The sequence below is a fragment of the Corvus cornix genome, chromosome 3 (assembly GCF_000738735.6).
Source record: "Corvus cornix cornix isolate S_Up_H32 chromosome 3, ASM73873v5, whole genome shotgun sequence".
Classification (NCBI taxonomy): Eukaryota; Metazoa; Chordata; class Aves; order Passeriformes; family Corvidae; genus Corvus; species Corvus cornix.
Genome location: NC_047056.1, coordinates 5,369,790 through 5,393,892, shown reverse-complemented (window position 1 = coordinate 5,393,892; position 24,103 = coordinate 5,369,790). Strand labels below are relative to the sequence as shown.

The 24,103-nt window shown below is 40.8% G+C and overlaps 1 protein-coding gene across 9 annotated transcripts in view; it reads right to left on the bottom strand.

The window, feature by feature from the left end:
* PLCB4 (phospholipase C beta 4) overlaps positions 1-24,103 on the bottom strand; it is a 186,790-nt gene that overhangs the window by 72,946 nt on the left and 89,741 nt on the right. For 6 of the 9 annotated variants that reach the window (XM_039569012.1, XM_039569015.1, XM_039569014.1 and 3 more), the window contains 4 exons: positions 12,602-12,702; positions 10,370-10,450; positions 10,009-10,068; positions 8,642-8,785 (listed from right to left, as the gene is read on the bottom strand). In XM_039569012.1, coding sequence (XP_039424946.1) covers positions 8,642-8,785; positions 10,009-10,068; positions 10,370-10,450; positions 12,602-12,685 — 369 coding nt within the window. In that variant the 5' untranslated portion in view covers positions 12,686-12,702. Of the gene's footprint in view, positions 1-8,641; positions 8,786-10,008; positions 10,069-10,369; positions 10,451-12,601; positions 12,703-15,244; positions 15,270-15,359; positions 15,454-23,600; positions 23,604-24,103 lie in introns of those variants that run through there. The other 3 variants (XM_010403025.3, XM_019288000.3, XM_019288001.3) reach the window with 3 other exon arrangements.

Below are 24,103 nucleotides of genomic sequence, written 5' to 3'. Positions count from 1 at the left end.
CTATCACTGAGCACCATTATCCAATGGGTGATGACATATTTAACTGGTCCAGTTTAGAAAAGGAATGAAATGAAATATTAATACTCTAGAGCAAACCACGGGGAGGCACAACAATTGCTCAGTGACGCTGACCTCATCTCACACCCTGCTACGTAGTCAAGTCCTGCTGGGTTTTCTTGTTTTCATCCTTAAAATGCACAACATTCCAAATAACCACTGGGATAACTTCCAGCCAAGAGCAGCATGACAGCGCTTATTTATGTAATTCCTCTTTTAGGGAACTATTTTTCTGCTGTAGCCTGCACCCAGATTTTGCAGAACTGTAGAGAAGCAGCTTAAGGCTTAGGCCCGAACATGAACACTCACTGATTTCAGCAAGAATCCTGCTAGGAAAAAGCCATGGGAAGAGGAAAAAATGGCAGTGCTACCAGCCAAGTTCAATCTCAATTATGCCGTTGTAACACTAGGATTACTCAACAGATAATTTACACTGGTGGAACAGAGATGGGATTTGGTCCACTGCTAAACATTAACCTTATGAATAAAGGAGCTTTTTGCTTCTGGCCAAATGCTGTGCATGCAGCTTGAGCTGACTTGGGCAGGATCCAGAATATGACACTTATAAATAGATGGAGATGAGTGTATTTTTCTTCTCATGAATGAGTGCTGTACATCTGCAAGACAGATGAAAAAAATCATGATTTATATTGGAGGAACACTAACATCTTTGGGAAATGGCATATTGTAAACTGCAGGCAGCAAATCCCTGCGGGCTAAAACAAGGTCTGAGGTGTCAATTCAACAGATAAACAACATACTTAAGGAGACCCTTGTACTCATGAAATATTAAATCTGTTTTGCTTTAGGAAAAGTAGTCACTTATTAAGATATGTATTAATATTTAAGTGTTCTTTTTTAAGTTAACTTTTAAATAAGTACTGCATAAGATTCAAATAGATCAAATGTCTGTCTGGGAATCATTTGAAAAACAGAACTCTCACTTATGAGGAAAAGTAGTATTTGGGGTTTTCTTAGGTGTGTTTTTGGGCTTGAAAACACCCTCCCAGTAAGAATCTGCCCTCCCATCTCTCTTTTTCCAGCTGCATGAGTAAGATGGCTTTGTACTCATAGGCTGAAGGAACTGCCTAGGGAGATAAAGAAAGCAAGGTTCATGGGCTAAGATAATATTACTTATTAGAACTGATATAACTAGAAGCTACTGACGGATTTAGGAAACACTTATCTTTTCCTACAAATATTCCCTCACCTCAGATGATAAAGGAATGGTGCTTGAGATAATTCCATGCTAAATGCCTGAACAAATCTTATGTATACTTCCATGTCCTAGAACTTTAGAAATTCAATTACTATCAACTACCTACATTTGAGGGTTTGTGGGGTTTTTTTGGGGTTGGGTTTTTTTTGGTTTGTTTGGTTGGGTGCTTGTTTTTGTAACATTCCTGCTGCATTAACACTATCACAGGTATACAAACATTTGTCCTCGTACTGTCTGCACTGGTCTGTCCCCTTCCAAACTCCCCAGCCTTCCAACACTGACCCAACCACTCAATGGCACATTCACTGCAAACAAAAAGCCCTTGCAAAATTAAATTACACCAAATGCACATTGTGAATAAACTGCAGTCTTTCTCCCTTTTTTCTCTGCCAAAAACCACCACTGGTGCAGTACTGATAATATCAGCATTTCATTTGGAACTAAACACCTACAGATCCCTTCTGATTTGAAGGCAGTGGATTACGACTATACCAGATACAACAAAAACTAACATTTAAAAGTAAGGTTTGCCAGCACTCAGCTCTGGAGTTACTTCTGCACATCTAGAAAAGCTGCCAAAAAGGAACACTGCAAGAAAAAAAAAAAAAAGTGAAGAGAGAAATCAATACACTAAGCACTTCCCAAGTGATTTTTTTGCAGGAGTTGTCTTGATGGTTCCCACTTTAGAGGCCTCCCTAACCTTTTTTCAGTGTTAATGCCCTTCCCTAACAGAGCTGACAAATCAGGAACTGCACTCCCTTGGAGCAAAAGAGCACAAACCTACAACCAAACACTGATGAGCCACAAAAGCATCACATCTCTGCTGGCAGCAAGCAAAAGAGGGACCCAAGAGCCTTTGTCCAGCTCAGAATCATCTTTACATTGGCGTGATGTGCCCTGGGCAGGACATGGCAGTTCCAGAGCCACGTCTGCCCATCTGTTCCACGCCACAGTGCAGCATCTGGCTGCCTGCCCTTTGCTTTGGGGCTAGAGCAGGTTCTGCAGCGTTTCATCAGATGCTGCCCACGGCTATCAGCTGGCCCCACATTAACCAGGAAGACAACAAAAAACCAAATTCAACAACACATTCAATGCAGTCAGACTTTTTGTCCATCTGAGCCAGAATAGTCTCCAATTAACTGTCTTCATACTTGCTTTTAAGGCACTGTGATCCAGTGCACAGATACTCACAAAATTCAGTGTCAAGCTGGCAATATATTACTTTCCTTCAACAAAACATTCTCAGATTTAATGTACACTTGTCTGATGACCTTGCAGGAGGGATGAAAGAAGGGCTCAGGTTTTTCTCAACTAACACACAGACAAATACAGCAGCAGCCTCGCTTGTATTCTATGACAGCACTCCTTATTTTACAGATGAAGCTGAAAGACCTGTAAATCTATGTAAGTAACAGAGATAAAGACCCTCAGTTCTCTTCTTTCACGCTCAGCATTTTCAAATCACTACCTTTGCAAAGGAGGAAAATCCTATAACAAGATAAATTCTGAAATGAGGTAGATAGGAAACATTTTGGTCTTAGAAAAAAAAATGTTTTTGATAGAAATCAGGGTATGTTGGATTCTCACTGACGCTAGGGTTGAATAATTTCCAATTTTCAAAATATGATTCAGTACCTTTAATCTGTCGAGGTAGCTCTTGAATGGCTCCCTATATACAAATATTATTCCAGATTCACAGAGGGATCTGGGCCCTGCTATCTAATCCTAGAAAATCAACAGTCATGAAAAGAAACAAACACCAGCGCACCTAAGCTCAGACCCTTAGGCTGACAGAAGAGGACAAAATCTATGCTGCAGGCTGGAACAAGCAGCATGTTGTTTTTCTCTGATGAGATCAAACACTGTCAAACATCTCTAGAAGGAGAAGGGGCAAGAAAAATCAATCAAAGAAGCACTCTCTTAGCTTTTGCTGTAGGACTGAAATGCTTCCGAGGCACTTAGTGACCCTGTGTTAGCTGAGGTTCACCGATGAAACACGGGCAGCACTGGCAGGGTGCACAAATAAGTCTGGCCTTTCAGCTCTATTTTAGCCATCAACCTTTCATTTAGGCAGGGTTGAAAAGGACAAGAATTATGAAAGGTTAAAAATCACCATGGCCTACAGCTCATGAAATCCCAGACAAGGCCATGTATGGCTTATTGATCGACGGGGTCAGTATTACCCAGACCTCTTGAGATTTTACCTTCCCTTGCCCAGTGCAGCCTCTCCAGAGTTGCACTCCACTTATTCCAGGCATCAGGAAAGCCAGGGAGGCAAGAAGGCATTGCCCTCTGATTTTGGTGTTCAGTGTCTGGGACTGGCTGCCAAGGGCTCCGTAGCTTGAAGGCTCAGAAAGCCCACAGAGAATTGTCTCCCACCTCTTCCCAAGACAGCCGTGGGCTGGCAGGAATCACTGGCACTTGCCCTCAGCCAGCAGATGTCCCTCTTCTCTCAATGCAGACATCTCAAAACTCCTCTCTGCTCCACGAAAATCACCCTTCCTCTCACTCCAGCCAGCCACAGCAAGGAGACCTGAGGAGTGGCAGTGCCAAACCTCTTCCCTACCTGACTGACCGCAGCGCTGATTTTTGCAGGATATCGCTGTGAAAATACTGGCACAAAAATAAAAGGGATCCTTCTGACTTTCAAATGTTCCATCAGGAAAGCTGAGGCTCACACGCTCCATACTGGGAGCTGCCCGATGTGTCCAGACTGCTACCACACTGCAACAAAGCTTCCTAGCCTGGAGTGGCTTTTCCAGCCTTGGAGGGGCCTACTCTGAAAGGAGCTGGAAGAATCACTTTGGCTGCTTTTGTATGCAAACTAAGAGAAACACAGCGGAGCTCTGCACAGTGAAATCGACCTCCTGGCTATGGAGAACCAAGGCTAAAGCTGTCAGTTTACTGACAATTCCCCAGTGGCATAGCCAAGAACGTCCATGAAAAGGCAGAAAAGCACATGCAAAGCCCCAACAGTTAATTGCAGGCTGGGATATGAAGATTTCTCTAGAGAACAGGGCATTACATCCTGGGCACAGGTAAGCAGTGGTCATATATTTAAGGCAGTGATGAGATAGAAATGTTTATCATGTGGGCTAAGAGACATAAGCCATATACTTCCACAGTGGGACACAGAGAACAGCAGGGAGGCTTCTAGAGATCTGTTCAAGAGTGTTTTGCAGGTTCCTTGAAAAGTTTTACTTTGAAACATCAAAACAAACCAAAGCATTGAGAAAGCAGAACTTTTCTGTAATGTATTTGTGGATTATTCCCATGGGAATCTTCTGCTACTTTCTACTACTCTTAACAATATGATTTGGGCAAATAATACCTTGTTTCAGGGGAAAAACATCAGGGTCAATCAGGCCGGGCTGGATGGGTAACGTGGTCTAATGGAAGGTGTCCCTGCCCGTGGCAGGGGAGTTCAAACTGAATAGTCTTTAAGGTCCCTTCCAACCAAAACCATTCTATGATTCTATGAAACAGAACTTTTCTTTGTAAATCAAAACGAGCTTGATTAGTAGAAACACCAACAAAAACGATCAACCTGAAGTGCTTCGTCTTACCAGAACATCTTAAACAAACTGAAAAATAAAAAAAATTCTCATTCCAGCTGAGAAGCTGGGAAGTTTAACAATGTCAAAATGAAATGTTTTCAACTGCAGTTGAAAATGCCATGCCATGAATATTGTTAGCTGTATGATATAGCCTGCATTTACCTTTATGTTGTTTGCCAGTGTGTAATTAAGCATTTTAGCACATTCTGTTCATTCTGGTGCCTCACAGGTTAAGTCACCAGTGTGTGAACCACTGTCTCAGTAACACACCTGCAGAATACATCTATTTTCCATCAAATCCAACTACAAGTGTAAAACCAGTGTAAAAGGTTGCTCCACTCTCCTTCCCACCCTGTCTCCCCTGTGGCTGTTCCTATCCCAGACCTACTGCCAGAGGAATGGTGTACATCAGCACTTCCCAAAGCCACATTATCTTAAACACTGGTGGGAGCTTTGCCTCTAAATATGATTTTAACATTAAGGCTCTTCCTTAAATTGAATTGAATTGAATTAGGAGTGTTCACTGAACTCCTCTGCCAGCAGGGCATGGGGAACAGTACTTTCAGGCAGAAGGGCAAAATCTATGAGCTGGAGAGATGGTCCTTTCCAACAAAACAACTGGAGCTGGGAAAGTACAACCATCAGGGCAAATTTACCCCTGATATGCACTAAAATTAAGTAATGTTAAAGAAGATGACTTAGGGTCATCTTTTAAGCTAAACTCCTTAATGCATTATAAGAGTAGATGAGCAAAGAAGACAAGAAGTCGAGATTTTGGGTCACTGAAGTACAGCAGCTTTATCGGACTAATGTCAGCTTTGGATAGGCAGCCCACATGCCAAGGGCTGAGGCCTCACATCAGCACTACATCTCTTCTGCCCTAAGGAAATTCACCCCCAAATATTCACTGGCCTTTTCAAATATCCTAGATTGAGGAAAACAGATTATCCAGTTACTAGGGCACAGAAAGTCCATCTGGGAAGTGAAAAAGAAAAATACACACATACGCTCTCATCTCTACTATGCATGTGTGTGTGTTTTTTAATTTTAGCTCAGGGTAATTTATATAGCCTGATTTAATCAGGATTCCAAACATCAGGTTTTAAATTCCACCTTTTACAGTTACTCCCTACTACCACAGTGGAGCTGCTTTAGGAGTGGACTACGACAGCTGCTTGCAATCAGAGACAGAATACACCCTATTTTGTGGCTGTTTTAAGAGTGGAAATGAAAACCAATTTCTCAGCTGAAAACACCAATAAAATTTAAGTAGATAGAATGTAAATACCAGAGTTGGAGCTTGGAGACAAGTGGAGAGATAATAAACACACTCTTGTTGTTGGAATAGCTATACTTGGAGCTCAGCAATGCCTCAGACAGACCTGCTGAGCACCAGGGCCACATGGGGCTGCCGCTGGGCACAGGTGATGACGAATGACAATGGGCAGCCTGGGATGGGCCTGGACTGGAGGGCTCAGCACTGCCCACGGCAGGCACCAGCCCACCTGCCACAGCGGGGGCACCCCCAGGGACTGTCCTGCTCTGCCACCCTGTGCCAGGGATCTGGCAGAACCTGCTTCCCACCAGTACCACTCCTTGCGTGGATAGGCTGAAGAAGCCAGGAATTTTCACCAATTTTCTTTGTCATGGTTCCTCAGTCCCATTTTAACCCATCCTTCAGGGAGTAACAATTGCTTCTTCTCCAGCTGTAAATTATCACCTACAGAACTTTTTTGGGCAGAAAGATTCTGAGCTTTTGTGTTTGAATCTGCCACTCAAATCCCTCATTTTTAAGTATTCCAATCAGGTACAGATCAATCCTGACCCTGGTTTATCTCAGGAAGGGACAGAGTAATGCTCTGTTCCTCATGGCGAGAGTGGGGAACAGCAGAAACCTCAGGTTTCTTACACCTATTTTACAACCCTCACACATACCAGGGCTGTTTAAGCCTCAGTCATTGCCCCTTCTCCTCCTAGCTCTTGCCTCTGACATTTCAAAGGAGGGGCTTATATTTGAACACGGATTAAATCAAGGCCTATTTTAAACCGCAGTTAGCAGCTGCACAGCTACTTAATGCCATGGAAAGGCTTGCTTCTTCTAGAGGGGATTTACTCTGTCCCACAAGAAAGATGTTTTCTCCTGAACAAAACAGGAAGAATTAAACAGGAGCACTTCTATGTGCAGATAACTCCTAGAAAATTCTATTTTAGCACAGAAGTACAGTAGCAAGTTGATGTATTTACCATATACCAAAGGTCAACACAGTACGGGCCAAATTCCCCAGTGAAGGCAACTTAGAAAGCTCTACATTGATTTTTTTGGCTTGATCTGCTTTATCCTCTCCCTCGTGCCTCAAACAGATCATATCAGATGAGGTGGATCATCACTGCTGACAGTTCTGGATACATGTTTTGGTGGAAAGGCTCCCAAATGCAGGACTCTGACATCCATGGGCTCTCAGAGCCTGCCCACTGCAGCATGACACACCAGTTCTGTAAGGCTTGGCTGTTAATGAGCAGTAGATCTTTTCGACAGCATAATTAGCTCATCTCTTGTGACAGTCTGTGTAATAGGCCAACATTCTCACAAACCAATTAGTCTAATACAGGTTATTGAGATCTAAGGTGCCTAAGAAACTTAACTGCAGCCGTTTTCACAGTAAGTCAGAGACACTGCTGGGTTAAGTATAAAAGTGAATGCTGCCAACATCTCCTTTGCTTTGCTTCTTTTTTCAAATGCTTTCAAAACATAACTCTGACACATTATTTCCCTTAAAGCCTGCTGAAAATACACACAGTAAAATCAATTTAGTGTACCCATGTAAGTTATAAAAGTATTTCTCCTATAAAGGAGTTTACTCAGCATTGCCAGTGTTTCCAAAGATATGGATCCAAAACAATGAAGAATAAACCATGTCTGCCAACGGATTTAGTGATGCTGCATTCAGCAAACAGTTTTAAAGGAGGGGACTTAGCAGGTGTGTGATACTGATCACTATTTAATACCTATCTCACAGGCAAAACATTATAATCCTAAATACATCCAATCAGAAAAGAAAAGGAAAGAGTGTGTGTTTTTAAAAGCCCATGAATGTCTGGATCTCAGCTAGCAGTGTACCATCAGCACTCTGATCAGGTTTCTCAGAGCAGTTTACAGCCGAGTAGTACCAGGGCAGGTGGAGCCCAGAACTTGAATGTGAACTGCAATCTCAAGCTCTCAGGAAGGATGACATGTAAAAAAGCACCATTGTTTCCTTAAGACTGTTCCATGTCAGCGGGAAGCAGAAAAGAACCTGGGTGCACTGGGATCCCCTTAACTGGAGAGAATTTTCTTCCCTGCTTTTGTCTTTTCAAATAATATGAACCACACGGTACAATTAGGTTATTGCTGAACAGAATTTTGCAGGGCTGAACTCCACCCACCAGGAAAATGGCAGCAATTGCACTTCCCTTCAGCATCCCCATCACAGACCCACTGCACCATCACCACCTTATCTGCTGAACCAGCCCCACACAGAGACACTGAGCAGCTCAGGGAATGCTCTGTCCTGTATAATGGTCTCAGTGTCTAATGTTGATAAAATCACTGGGCATGCACAGGCTGATAAAATCACTGTTTCCTCTCACCGCAGCACACAGACCTGTTACAGAATGCTCCACATGCATGTTTGCTGTCCTTTGGAATAGTCAGGCAGCAGACACAAAACCAGGTATTTCAGTCAGCCACGCAGGCAGACTTAGTAAAAACAATTGAGCACTGCTGATGAGCTCCTTTTTAACTCCCACACACTGTTTAATTGTGAAATACCTTGGCTATTTCTGTGTTTTCCGCTACCATGAAAGTGAAGCTGATGTTGACCAGATCAGTGCCACTGCAAACACACACTATCCGTCCTTCCAACTCATTTTCTGATTTTCCAACAGCCTCAAGTGCAGTTAGTATTTTGGGATCCTGTGAAACAGAATAAAGAACTTGTTACATCTGCAACACTTCTGTTATGCAATGCACCATGGTAAAAATGCATTTTCACCTCCTTTTACATTGACACCTTTAAACATTTGCCAGTCATCTTAAATGAGTGCTTTCACTTAGAAACATTGTGTGCAAACCTGAAATAACAATATATTCTAACAGTTAGGAACATGATTGTGGGAACCCATATTTTCATCATGAAAAAGACAAATTAATCACTCCAAGCACTGGAAACAGAGGAACAGTACTAATCTCTAAATTAATTATTCCAATCCAGTTAAGTCCGTAGTTCCTGAGAGTCATGATCTCTGTGACTTCTTGGCTGTTTCTTAGCGACGTGTCACACAAGCTGCTGTCTCTGCTGCCAGAGATTTAACGGGCATATTTTTTAAAGACAGAGCTGAAGTCTGAAGCACACTGGTGTGGCTGTCAGCACGTGGAACATGGGGTTGTCTGCATCACCACATCTCATGTCCCTTCTCTGTGGGGCACAGATCTCGCTCTGTGGATTCCCAAGAGAATTTCTAAGAGACAGGTACCTACAGTCAACACAAAACCACTTAAGACATGAAAGTGGAAATGCCGAGTTCACAACAAATCTTCTAAACTGACGGCCTGGAGGAGGGAGAGCCACAAATCACTGCAGAAAAACCCACATATTCTGAAGAATACCACTGAGCAGATTTCCAAAGTTTTGGGGTTCTCCAGAACTCCTAGTTAGTACTTCTGCTGATACTCTTAAAAAAGGCAGACTGTGACCAGCTGCCCTCTCTGAGCACCTATGTGCATAAAGAGGGATGCAAACAAATCTTTTTACATTTTATGCCAATGGAGCAAGAAGATAAAATAAATTCAAACAGATAGGAACAAAATTTGGAAAATGAAACATTTTTTCCCAGATCCCTAAAACAAGTATCACAATACACTGTTACAAGATAATTAAAAACTCTTGATATGTGCTCTTAATGTCTGTTCACCTTTCACTGCATCCTGAATCCCGCAGCACGTCAGAAAGACCAGATGACTGAACCTTCCCACTGCAATCACAACAAATCACTTCAAAACCTAACATTTTAGGCTATGATTGCAAAATAAAAGTTGTGTTACTAGTTTTATTTAAAGGAATGAATGCCATCCTGCATTTCACCTTCAGTTTAAATAGTCTTTGTTGAAATGAAGAGTTTAAAGTAACTATAGAGTACCTTTGGTACAGCTCCAAAACGAACACTGTTGATCAGGGAGCATTCTAATACCTGTCCCTCCTGAAATGACAAAAAGGATATGAGGTTCAAAGGTCTGTTGAGACAGGGTTCCATTGGGAATTTCAGCAAAAATAAACAGTGAATTTTATTTGCAAACACTGGTAATAAACACTAAGCAGTATAGTTCCCCTTAATATCAGTTAATTCCTTCTTAAATGCTTCACTTCTGTCAATTCTAAAAGAATAGGATGAAGACTAGTTTTGGAAATAAACTAACACAGTATTTTAGATCTTTGAAAACCAGAATATAAATCAAGTGCAATAATACATAATATACACTCCTGACATAATTGTAATATACCTTTCCTTCACTTTTCCAGCTCAGAAAAAACCCAAATTCATCCACTTGGAAGAGACAGTTGCTTTCAAAGACAAAAGATTCCTATAGAAAAGAAAATACAGACCATTATTTTAGTCAGTTTGACAAATATCAATTATTTATCATTTGAAAATAAAGGATTGTTCTGTTTCTTCCCAAAGACCCTCCTGCAGAATTTGCTGTTCCCAAGAAAACAGAAACAAGGGAGGCAGGCTTCTAAAAAAGAGATAATTTTTAATGATTTGTCTTATTGTTGATGCTTGAGACACTGGAATGCACATAATTAATATTTTCCTACCTCATTGCAACTATGAGGCAGTTTTATTTAATAAAAGCAGTGATTCTTACCTAATAAAAAATCTTAATGAAACGGATCTTCAAAAAAATTACTGAAAATTAAATGCCTTCAGGTGAAAAATATATAATCTGCCAACGCCACCTTCGGGATCAAACAGCCACATTTCCTTTTAACATTCAGAATTTGGGAAGCACTTTTCTGTTGGACTATGGCAGTGTACATGCTGTGAGTGCTTTGCAGCCAGAGTATCTGACAAGCAGAGCTTGAAGGATATTGATTTGTAGAAGAAATCAGGAAAGAATGGCATTCCAAAGAGACCAGGCAAGGCAAAAAATCAGATTAGCTGAATTTAAAAAGAAATTTCCTCCACACACCTCCAGCCTCAATTAGAGCATCATAAATTAAGCTAAAATGCAGGAAAACAGTGTGCAGAATCAATCACTTCTTCAAGAAAAAGAGGATCCAGAACTTCCTGACTTCCTTAATTGAAAAGCAAGGAGCACTTGTGAGAAGAGTCCTCTGTGAGGAAACAAACCAGGCTCCCAACTGTGCCACAGAAAACCTGGAATAAACTGCAGCAACTCTCGGAGCAGGAGAGGATCATGGGATGGACAAACAGCCTGTTGCTCCACAGGGGCAGAGCAGGACCCCCTTTGTGTGGGGTTTTGGAGGGCAGCAAATTCAGCTGCAAAGGAGCAAGACCTTGGTGCCAGCTCCTCACCCCACGTGTGCCCAGGATTGCAGAGTCTCACAGAGGTGCCTGCTGAGAACAGAACAAACCGTGCCTGATACTGTCCCTGTCATGACATCCAAGGCCCAGGTGCCCACCGAGCGTCTCTGGTATCACACCGAATATTTGAGCACTAAAAACTCACTCCTGTGTCTGCCCATTCTCTGTTTCTCGTTGAAGGTGCAAGAGAATGACCGCAGGCCGTGCTCCCTCACGCAGCTCCTCACAGGCTGTTTCTGGAGCAGTGTTTGCTGAGGGAAAATACAGCTTTTCTGAACCGCCCTTCTAAGGAATTCCATGTCCACCAGTATCTACTTCATTTATCTGGCCACAAATCTGGAAATACAGGGTAAACCAACTATCCCCATCTTGGCAGGCCTCATGATAAAAAATACCTTTTACTTATATTTCAAAAGATAAGAAAATATGAATATCCCTGAAGGCACTTACCTTCAACTTATAGAGATTTTCTGTTCAAACAAGATTAAAAATAGATCCTGATAAAATTATTCTTACCAGCATATCAGTGCTGAGTATAAGGTAAACTTCTCAGCACTTTATTTCAGCTGCCTGTGTAAAATGCCCTGTTTTGCATTCCTTTAATAAATGTGGATTAAAGCACAGCTGAAAGCAGGATCATAGTGATCATATTTCAGATAGAGTGCAGATTGATTTTCTAAAGTAGATAAAACCACTCCAGATCTCAAATGATGCATTTGAATCAGAATATAAATGTTCTGTGTTCTCTTACTTTCACTTGTAATAGGCAGGTCCTCAGTTTATACATTAAAAATAAAAGAGCAATATATTCTCCCTCCCTCCATTTGATAGATAGCACAAAAAAATTCACGGATTCACTTTGTTCAATAAAGTGCTTTATGAATCTGCAAAGATGAGAGTTTTATTCACGTTACAGATATTTTGATCCAATTTTCCTTTTCTCTTCCTCAGGGCTTATTTCAAATCAGAGGGATTAAATATATTTTAAAGCTATTTCTTTTTAAAGAAAAAAAAAGCCATATAGCAATAAAGCGTGTTGGTATTGCCTCCCCACAGACATTTCTGGAGGTATTACCAGAAAAAAAATTGAAGTTTCTTTGTGTACAATGAAAGCAAAACATGAAATATTCTAGAACTTCTGCATATTTAAAAAAGAATAGCAAATGAAAGGCAACTGGCCTCTTACCTCTTCATATCTATCAAACACAGCTCCATCTTGCATAAAAGAGGGAACTGGCTTCTGCCAGTTAAATTCGTAAGGTTTTGCCATGATTACGGAAGAAAAACCTGAAATGGAACGGAAAAAGCACAGTTCAATTACTGTCCTTCAAAAGGAGTATTTCAAAGGCCAAGCAGGAAAAAGGTGACTTTTAGCTTTTCCTTTCACACAGAAGTACTAAAAAGTCACAGTGCATTTCCAAATCAAGTGTTTTCCTCCTAGGAGTACTTTAAAATGCAAAACACTTGTAAAATGTGTGTAGGGACTTAATAATTTGAAAAATACTTGCACTGTAACTTCTAGAATACAATGAGGCTGCGATTAACCCAGCTCTAGGTGACAGAATACCACAACCTGTAACACAGATAAGTGCTTCTTTTTTTGCTGGGAAACATCAGATGATACAGAGAAAGACTGCATTTTTTCTTAACATCCTAAACTGTATGCTACATAGGCAAAATACATTTTATGTTTCAAATTTCATTTATGTTAAATGAAGTCCAGGGTATTTTCAGTCATATTTTATCCATACCTCGAGATATGAATAATACATATGGCAAAATTGATAGGGAAAAATACTGTTTGGAGATATAGGGCATTAAATAAAACTAGGTAGTTGTATTGTGCACTTCTGCAAGAGAACAAATGTGAACAAAATTGTTAATTTAAGATAAAACACAGAAGTCATATTTTATGGACATTACAATAAAGACAGCAAGTTATCCAGTACCTTTCCAACGTCTTCCAGTTACACTGAACTTTAGACCAGAAAATGCCCCAACTAAACACTCTGAAATATTGAAGTTCATTTAATCTGAAGTGATTGCTCCTGCTTCATAATGCCATTCAGGACACACAGTACCCTGACTATCCCTTTACACACTGGAGCAGAAAGAGTGGGACTACCCTTGGCAGCAGCAAGGCAAGATAAGCCTGAGTGCTGGATGTCAGGAAATCACCCTGCGAGATGGGATAGCCCGGGTGACAGCAGGACACTGCCACACCACTGACCTCACCCTGTCCTGCCTGTCCCAGCCCTGCCCTGACAACTGCTGATGCTCAGCCACTCCTGACTGTCCCCAGAGGCACCACACGAGTTAAGTGTGACCAGCTCAGCTCCGGATCCACTGCACCACAGGCACAAGGCCTGGAAAAATTTGTCCAAGCGAGAAGAATAAAGAGCCTACGTGAAACTCCAAGGAGAGTATGACAGCCCGGGCAATCCACGCAGACAGAAACATCTTCTTCGACTGAATTTTAAACCCAGAATGAATGCAAGTGCTTAAAAAAGTTCAAGAACTTTGTAGTGTTGCCCTCCTCTGTCTTGTTTTCATTTGCATAAAACATCTTCTAACAAGAAAAAGAATGAGAACAAAAGAACTGCTAAAAGTCACTGTCCAACACTGGCTTTAAGAACAGTTATTCTGATAATTTTCTACTGAAAAAATAACCCTACTACTTAAAAGATGCAAAGCACATCTTCATGTTAACCCATCTCCTGCCCTGTTTTGGTCATTGATACAGAAATATCAAAAGTATATATCACATTTCCAAAGCCTGAGGAATAAGATAAGTGAATTCACTCTCTACAACAATCAAAAATACAATTTGAAATTATAAATACATGTCACCATTAAGTGTTCATTCTCATTGAAAATGGGATGAAAATTCAAAATAATAGCTCTGCTTCCTAATCTAAAAAACAAAAAAGCTAAATGATATTTAAACTACTCATCTGTACCTCTTTTCTCCCAATGAAGAGATACTTTGAATAAAACAGACCATCTGTATCCAATATGTTATCAAAAGCCCCCCTTTCTTTTTGCCAGTCTTGTGCATTTGGCCCTTGCCACTCTGTAAACAAGGAATAATATCTTATTCATGAGGACTACGAGATATTTTGAGAACCTTTCAAGGAACGTGGCAAATTACTAATTTTTATTATTTTTTTTTGAAGATGCTTATAATTCTCTTGTGTCTTCCAGTTTAGATCAGCCTAGAGCTGCTTCTCCCTCATTTCATGAGGGAAGGTGGATAACAGGACAGCCACCCCACTGTAGTAGCACAAGGGGGTCACGTTCTATACGGCTCATGGACTTCACACATTAGCTCAGAATAATCACAACAAATTGGAAACTTAGGGGCTGTTCTTGGAGCAAAGGAAACTTAAAACATACACACCTGAAGTGACAACCACTACTTTTATGGCATGGTGGCTGTTCCCCTATCTATTTAAATGTCTTCTACTATCAGAATGTTCTCAAGAAGAAAAGTTCCTTCAAATACAACAGGTAGTTCATGCAGCAATAAATGCTCCCATCCCTCTGGGAAAAGCTGACACATTCTGTGCTAAAACATCAGAAATGTGGTGGCACTTTTAAGGCTGTCGAGAATACTCCTCCACAGTCCCAAACCTATATAAATGGCTTTTAGCCTTTTATACTGGCACTGAAGCCCACACAAACCCAGATTTGAAAACCTACAAGTTCTTCAACTGCTCTGAACTCCCATGTAAAACACATCCTAATGCTTCCTCCAGCATCTGGCACTCTGAAACCTGGATGTAAAGAGTGCTTGAGCAGACACTTAACTCTCAGAAAGACTCATTACCTTAACACTACACACGTGCACTTGGTTAGCTTGGCTCAGCTCACCATCCAGTCATAGAAATACAGCTCTGTAAAATCCCTCCTTCACAGGGGTCTTCTCCTTATCTGGTACTCACACAGTCTGATGAACTTGTTACTTCATCGCTGAGACATTAAATACAAAGAGCTCCTCAGTTTCTGCGGCAACGCGCATTTTTCAAACCTTGCAGTCAGCCTGAGCCCTCCCCACTTTTCCAGCTGCCTTTCTGAAGTCAAGGGTCTGGACCAGGACACAGTAACCCAGCACCACCCCCTGTCAGAGGAACCAGGGTTACAGCCTTTCATCTTATTTGCATAACCTCGCGTTTAGCCGCAAGAAAACACGCCCGATTGCTCGTAACTCATCAAGCAATCAACTTCTGTCTCGGGGACTCCAGCTCGTTGTTATTTACCACCTTACCAATCTCTTCTCTAGCTCTGCTCTCTCAGGTCACTTCAGTTTACAGATGAACTGAGACAGATGAAGTGTGAGGGAAAGACAGCTTGAGTACACACAGCGAGGAGCTGGAGGAATTGTAACAAACAACATTTTTAAGCCGTATGCTTTGGCAGCTGTGCAGAAGGTGAGGAAAATTCTCTCTGGCTTTAGAAAAGCTCTTTTCAGTCTCTCACATTTCTTACACTGCTCTCAAAAATCCATTTTTTCTTAACGCTGTTAGCTTTTAAGATCGCCAAAATAAAATACAAAATATTCCCCTGTGACTCTTTGGATCTCTGTTAACCTTCATTAATTTTTTAGTAGTTCGAAGAGAGTGAAAACCAAAACCAATCCCAACCAGCAAATCCTAACAAACATGACATTGTAGCATTCATATGGCTGCAAATATATGCATGCATATATCCTCACTATGATGAGAATCAAGAATTAACTCTCTTTAGAGACATTTAATAACAATGAAAAGTGTGAAGATTCAACTGGGAGACATAGAAGGTTAAGGAACTAAATTTAAAGGCAGCAAAATTTTCATTTGAAAACTTTTATGCCGCCTTTAAAAACTGAAATCAAATCTTACTGTCTTAAGACTTCTTGAAGTAAAACAACTCCTCTGAATACCATTCACAAAAGCAGAAAGAACACTCATAAATGCACCTCAGGACTTAATTAATGACTACAAGGGAGAGGCACTGTGAAGTGCAGTAGTTGAATGCCTTTTGAGGTATCTCCCTTTCTTTCAACACTGATTTATGCCTGAAGGCATGATTTGGATCACATGGAATTAACCTGGAGTATCCAAAGAGTGAGGACACAAAATTAACCATATCCAGAAGAGCATTAATGAACACAAAAGCCTTCCTCTTTTGTAAGCTTGGCTGTACTAAACTAAATCTGGGGTGTGTGACTATAAATCCTGGGTTTTTTCATTCTTTGACCAAAAGAAGGACAAGGTGTGGCTGAACAGGAGAAGGAAAGGATTCTGTTAATACGAAGGAGACAAATGTTTGGGGAAAGAGGTGATATTCTAAACTAATCCCCAGGGCTGGCTAGCGTGATGGATAGGATACTCCTTGGATCCCATAAACATCCTGTCAATGTTGAGACACTGCTGGAAAGGACAGCAGAGTTCCTTAGAGCTGATCCCCCCAGTTTCAAACACAGAAACTCATAATTTCCACAGTTCGCTTAGCCCCGAGTATCGTAACAGGACCTGTCAATTTTTTTTTTAGTAATTAGTATTTTTCCCTCTGGAATGAATCCCTATTTGCTGAGTGAGAGGTGAGGAAGCTCTGCAGTCTGTGTTTGCCATTTCACCACTTACCTCTTTGAATTACACTCCCTAAACTTGCTCCAGTTATTGTCTGTGTGGGTTTCAAGTGCAGCACCCACTCAACACTATGCTGAGTTCAGTAATCTTGCCCAGGAACATACGTTTTCCTACAGATAGAAGGAAGCAACTAAAAAACCCAAAAAACAAAGCTATTTCCCACTCTTTCCTCTCACCTTGACGTACATATAACCTTCACCACCACTCCTGTTCAGTGAACAAGATTCTTCATAACAAAGACAACCAGATCTAGATCAGCAGACCTCTCTAACTTTTGGGGTCTTTTTATGGAGTTCATCCCAGTCCAGCAAGTTTACCTGCAGAGCTGTGTACTGGCGTGAACATCCAGCTGTCCATGACTAAACAGGCACTGCAGCACAGAAATTCTTACAAAAAAGCCCCTTTCATTTTTTATTGAGGCTTTGAAGTACTTTCATATTCAAATACTACAGTAGTTTCTAGAAACCTGAAGAAAAGTCAGATCTTCATATATTTACTCCTCAATGTCAAACTCATTTGGTCATAAAGGTGACATTAACATAAGCAAAACACAGAGGCAGGGTATTTTTTAAACCTGAAACTTTGGTTTCAACACTAGAATTTAAAATTCAGACTAAGTTTTAAGAAAATAAAAGCCACTATAGTGTGAATCCTAAAAGAAACAGGGAGAGCCACACTGCTGAATTTCTGCAGTGTATATATAAAACAATTCCAAGATTTCACAGCTCTCCAGGCTTTTCCACAGTCAAAATTTGCTGGTTTGTTGGGTTTTTTCCCCTTTTTAAAAAGTGCATTTTTTCAGCAGGCTATTTTTAAACCCATTATTCCCACAGCTAATGCAAGCAACTTAAAACAGTTCTCCCCAAAACAAGGTCCAGGATCAACAACAGACATACAACAGGCGCCTGAGCATGCATCGTCTAGCAGCGGTCTCAATTTCCATTTTGTCTCCTTTTCCATTTCGTTTTAATTGCTGGAATGCACTGGCATGCAGGGGCAGCTGAGGGGTTAGACCACAACAAGAAGGGGCCTGTTCTGAACCAATCTTGTGAGCATTTCCCCCAGTTCAGTGAGGCTGCCCAGTGCAGGGCTCAGAAATGAGTGTACCCGCTCCTGGTCCTGCCTTCGGGTCCCAGCTCTGCCTCAGTCACCTCCTCTAATGACAGCCTGTTTCTAAAAAGTAATTCCTAGGATAAAACACAGGACTCAAACAGCACCTCCCAGCTTCCTCACGTTTTTTTCTTTTTGTCCTAATGGCTTCCTAGTTTGTTCATATCTAGAGTTTTCCCCCGGCTTCCTATTCATTCAAAAACATTCTCATTTTTTGACATAAGTGCTTACCACCCATCCTTTTCAGGAGAGAACATCTGCCTTTATGAGAAGTGAATGGTGTATAAAGAGATATGCTGGTTTTGTAAATAAACTTACTCTGGTAGATTTCCAACAAGACTCTGTTCTGACAGTGAGAAATACATTTAAATCAAGCCATTATGGAAAGCTTCTCAGATGATTCACTCAGGTCTAATTCCTCACAAAGTTGTAAATTACAGATACTTGTAGTCCCAAGAAAGCAAATTATTTCTCTGCTCAGCAGCAATACAGACACACTGGAGCAGAGTTTCCCTTTTGAATGGATCCAAATGGATCACCAAAGTCATCTGGACTTGTCACACAGTGTTGATAGGATTGGGATTGGTCCTTGTGTGCCACCATTGTAAACCAACTTTATTAGTTTCACTTGCTGACTAAAATGAGCCTTCAGATAGATGCCACTTGAAATGCCTGGAAAAACAAAAGTAACTCGGCAATTTCAATACCAAAGTGTTCAAAAAAAGCTAAAATTTTACTCATTCTCAAAGAAACTCCTAAAGCACTAAGAGAATCTGTACATATTCCCAGAAAAAGGTATGACTTGAATAGTGAGCCACAACGCAGAGCTATCATAACTGGAAGTTACTAAACACTTAAGTTTATTTTTTATTAAAAAATAATAAACCATACATAGAAAACTACAAACTTCACTGAATAAGAAAGTTGGTTTTACTTTTCTTTCCTTCTGGTGATAGAAAATTTGGTGTTCACATTCTCGATTTTGTAACAGCAGAGGTGAAAGGCAAAGGGAAAGGCAGAGATCTTCCCAAGGGATTATTTCAGGAGAGAAAATACTCATAATGCTGTGAATTGTACAGAGGATTTAGCAATCGGACTCATCAAAAGACAGTAAATAACCACTGATTTTCATTTACACTTATTATTCAGTATGCATCTAACAGTACCATTTTGCTTTTGATCTGTCAAGTGAACTTCATTTCGTAACGTGAGCATGTGATGAACCATTCCCGAGAACTTTCCCTGTTTTGTCTCATTCCAATAATAAACACTAACCATATAAAACATTAAGCTGTCTAAAAATGTGGAAGAAGCTACATTTTTATCTTTAGTCAAGGAGAAGTCTTAGAGGTGTTCAGGATTTATTTAGTTTAATGTCAAGTGTCCCATTTCCTGGAACCCATCTCGTCCCCAGGTAGTAATAGAGAGCAAATTAGACTTTGATGAAAACAATGGTTTGTGTAATCATTGCCAAGATCCTTTCTGGATTGCTATAGCACGTGATAGATGCATACAGTGTATCTGGATTTAACCAGCAGTGACTTTTATTAAGTTTAATTACTTCACTCTGGGCTTTCAATAGAAAGCAATGATAAAGCAAAGGCGACCTCATGGAATAATCAAACAAATGAACAAAGCAACCAACACGTAGCACTTGCAAAACATCTCAAGTATTTTCTGATTTACTGAAGCCCAGACTCTCTCTTTACAGTTTTGTAAACTCTGACACCTTGTATCATTACAGCAACGAACCTCAAAGGAATGGGATTTGGGAGATTTATTAAAAAACAAGTTTTCAATATGATCTTTGGGCAATTAATACCATACTTAATTTCTGCTGTTGTTTAATCTGCTGCTGACAGGTAACACAAGACATCTTAAGTCAGTGAGCAGAGTTTCTCACTTTTAGGTACACCTGTACAAAGTATTTGTGCAAATTATTTGAATTAAAATCATGGGCAATTTTGACACTTAGAACTTCAGTCTCTACTTTTTAGCTTCATTCTGGAGCTTTGTGCTCTAAAAGGTCTTAAGCAGAAGTGATTTCTGTATTTTAATATGATAGGAAGAGATAAATACATGTTTGTAATTAAAATTCTAGCAAGAGTTCAGGTGGGAGTACAGAAAAACAGCAAACAACCTTAAGTGAGCATCACTCCTGTTACAAATTCAAGAATTTGGGAGTCCAAGGACATAAAACAACTGCAAGATTCTAAGACCGAATTATTAGCTACAAATACCATGAAAACAAACTTCCAAACGACATTAATATCAGCAGTCTTTCCTTTTTAAGTGCAAGGAAAAGTGTTGGAAAGAACACAATATAGTACCTTAAACAAAAATAAAACAAACTACAGCTATCAGCTGCTCCGTGACCACATCCTGAGGACACAGTTGTCTGTTTCCAAACACTGACACAGACTTTGTATTAATAAAAAGCAATGAAAGGTCAAGATCATATTTTCGTAATAACTTCTAAATCCCTGCGTGTTTGAAATAATCCCTCCTATGGTCAGGTACTTTAGTTCAAACTAAACTTTATTAAAGTTTGGACATGATTTATTAGGATCTTTTTCAAAATATACAGATATATTAAAAACTAATAAGCTGTGAGGAACATAGAAGTTACTTTAAAATCTAAAATTAGGAAAGTGACATTATAATTTGCTGGGTTTTGGATGATTTCTGAGAAAACAAGAGTGACCCACACTGCTGGCTTAAAATTTCAGACAAAGCTAAGGTGATCTTTGGCAATTGTTCCAGCAGTCTAAAATGCATTAATATCAAAAAGCTGCGTTCATTATTTGACAGTTGGCAGTGTGTTAAAAATAGGTATTTGTTGAAAGTTTAAACTGATTACAAATTTCTTGGGACCTGGATAAAGCCTGTGAACTACAGTCACCATGGAAATGCACAGGGCCATTTATACTTTTAAGATTGCCATTGTGCAGTTTAACCCATGACATTGGTAAGAAGATTTTGGTATCAAAATCTTCATTACATCAGAAGATGTAAGCTGCTCAGATTCCATCTCAGCACCCACCTTCCACCCTAGAGACAGAGGGTTTCACATTCCCTTCTTTAAACTGGAGAAGGTAATATGGAATGAAAAGCAAGAAGCATAGACCTGGCATCTGCACTTGATCAGTGCATTCCTTCCTTCCTTCCTTCCTTTCTTCCTTCCTTCCTTCCTCACACCCGACAGCCTGTTTGTTTTCATCTCCCTTTATCAGCACCCCTGAATCACATCTCAGAGCTAGGGCAATGCAGGCAGGGCATTATCAGCTGGCTGGAATGGAAATTAGCCACTGTCCTTCTGCCCAGGCCAGCAGTAAATGCAAACCCTGGCTAGGAGAGATTCCTAGGTGCAGCTTTTTTTTTGTCTACTCAGTTCTGTGACAGACCCAGGCTCAAGTAAGCACAGCAGCAGAGCTGTGAGCTGCCCTTGCTGAAGTGTGGCTGGAGCAGACTGCAGCTCCCCATGGAGATTTTAGTTGGCTGGTTTCATTTTATTTTTCTGCCAAGATTTCAAGTTCACATCACAGAAAAAAGTCTCCCAGTCAGTATCAGGAAAAGAAACTACATGAGGCTCACAGTGTGCACTTCAACACTCCTGTGCAAAAAACAGATCTGGGAATCAGAATGACATTTAATGGATTGGGGGAAAAAAAATAATAGCAATTGTCTGGCCTTAACACTGTTGCAGAGATTCAACTTGTCTATTCTCCTCACCCCCAGTCACTCTGCCTGTTGTATGCAAAACCAACACTCATCATCAATTGTTCAGGAAAAACACATCCCTTTTGGGGTTTGTAGGAGTCAAGGGATGCAGGTTGCAGGCGGTGGTGAGCCAGACAGCTCTGGAGTCCTGGATGGACATTTTGCTATTTCCCGTTTTCCTCTTCCTCCCTCTGAAGAATGAGGCTAGCAAGACTTGTTTTAATTACAGACTTAGTGATGCTAAGTACACCTTTCATCACCAATAACACCCAGTGCTAACTCATTAACAAGCTGGGCATTTTGCTGAAGATGAGACTGCCCCGGTTCTAAACACAGTGTATCACAACTAGGCAAGGCTAAAAATAAACTGCTGTGTATAATTTGAAAATCCAGAATCCCTCTTTCCAGCAGGACAAATACAGACAGCCATGTTGGAGATATACTGGGTTATCACTTGTTTATATCTTTAATTTCTACAGAAGCAAGAGGAAAAGCAACTGGTTCTGAACTTTTAGTTATTGCTCCTTCATTATGGTAGGTAGGTGGCAGAGTAAGCATTTCTTGCCAGTTTGTTTCAGCCACATTTCTTTTTAAATAGTTGTTGTGCCACTGCCCAGAAGCTCTGAAAACAATAAGAAAGATTGTGCAGATAATGTGGGCAAGGATAAACAAAAAATACCCGCAGTCCTTGAGCTGGTCAGCTCATAGTTAACCACAAGCAGAAAATGGGAATGCATAAAAAACATGGCATCACAGTCTCTTTCACTAATCCCTGCCTCAGAGAACCTGTGCAATCTGCATATTCATTTCTACTAATCAAATATTAAAACAACTCTCTTGACATTGTGCTCTGTTTCCTGTCACAGCAGTCGCTAGCGAACTGACAGCTGTTGTCTCTTTGGGGTAAAGGGAGGCTGTGTGAGACTACTCAGAACTTTATCTGATGAAACAGTTCAGGGTGCTAATATAGTCATTATTGAGGCATTCAGCTGTTTACATACCTTAAGAACAACACCCCTAAAATGTCCCTCTGAATATTAATGTATGGCTTGTTTAAGAAATGGGGTAAAACCAGGCATGTCAGCTATTAAAGAGAGGGGTGGGAGAGTGCTCCAAGCCAGCAACCTCTCCAAATCTTCCCGCTGGATGCATTTTGGCTTGTTCAACTATTCATAAGATATACATATATATATATATATATATGAAATTTCTGAAGGAAAGGCATCTCAGTTTTTGACTGCTCCAAGTGGATGATTTGACACAGTATTCCTAAAGGGATAAAAATAAAAGTGTTGGTATGTAGCCTATTTGTGCAGTATGGAGACGGAAAGGAGAGCCAGGCTGCCAGTCAGGAGTGCTGGTATGGCCTGCTGGCCCTCACAGCCCATTTGGAACACTTCTTTGACAGCTCCTAATAAACAGCAGGATTTACAGCATGCTGAGAACTTCCATTTATTCAGATTTTTCTGGACCAACTGGCGACACCAGAGCCAGGGGACTCACTTTCTCTGAATTCCTAACTTTGAGATGTAATTTCAGTGTCAAGCAGCAGGGAAGGAGAGGGGGAACTGATACCTCTCTGAACTCCTCCTCCTCCTCATCAATGCTCTTTCTTGCCACCTGCTGCTGAGGAGGAAAGGGACACATGTAGCACAAGCAGAGGATACCTCTGCCTTCACAGGTACATGTGGAACACACTCACATAGGCAGGGAGATGAGCAGCACCTTCTCCTCTCTCCCTGGAAAAGTGAGAGCATGCACATCATGCTGGAACAGGAGGACATTCCTGACTCCAGGCAACCAACAGGGCAGAAACAAGTGAAACGGATGTGTGGGGCAGAGCACAAGAATTGAAAAGAGGAGGAAGGAACTAACAACAGGAAAAGATAAAGGAAGCAAGGATGGGGTGTCTGGCACTGATGTGGGCTGAGACAGCATGACTAAGTGCCCAAGCAGACCAACACAGCTAAAATCAAAAGGGAAGATGGCCACATTTTCACCATGCTAGGAAAGAACAGCAGATAGTCTGGGAAATCTGAAATGGAAATTATTTGGGACAGCACAGACAAGGCTATTTTTAGAGATTATTCCAAGTATGAAGCTGGGTTACTGAAGTATGGCTGGAAAGGAAGGAACTGGGTGGAATATACACTAAGAAAGACCAACAAAAGAAAACGCTGGTGTCTGCGTGTGGGGGTGAAAAGGAGAGAAGTGGCAAGAACACTGCC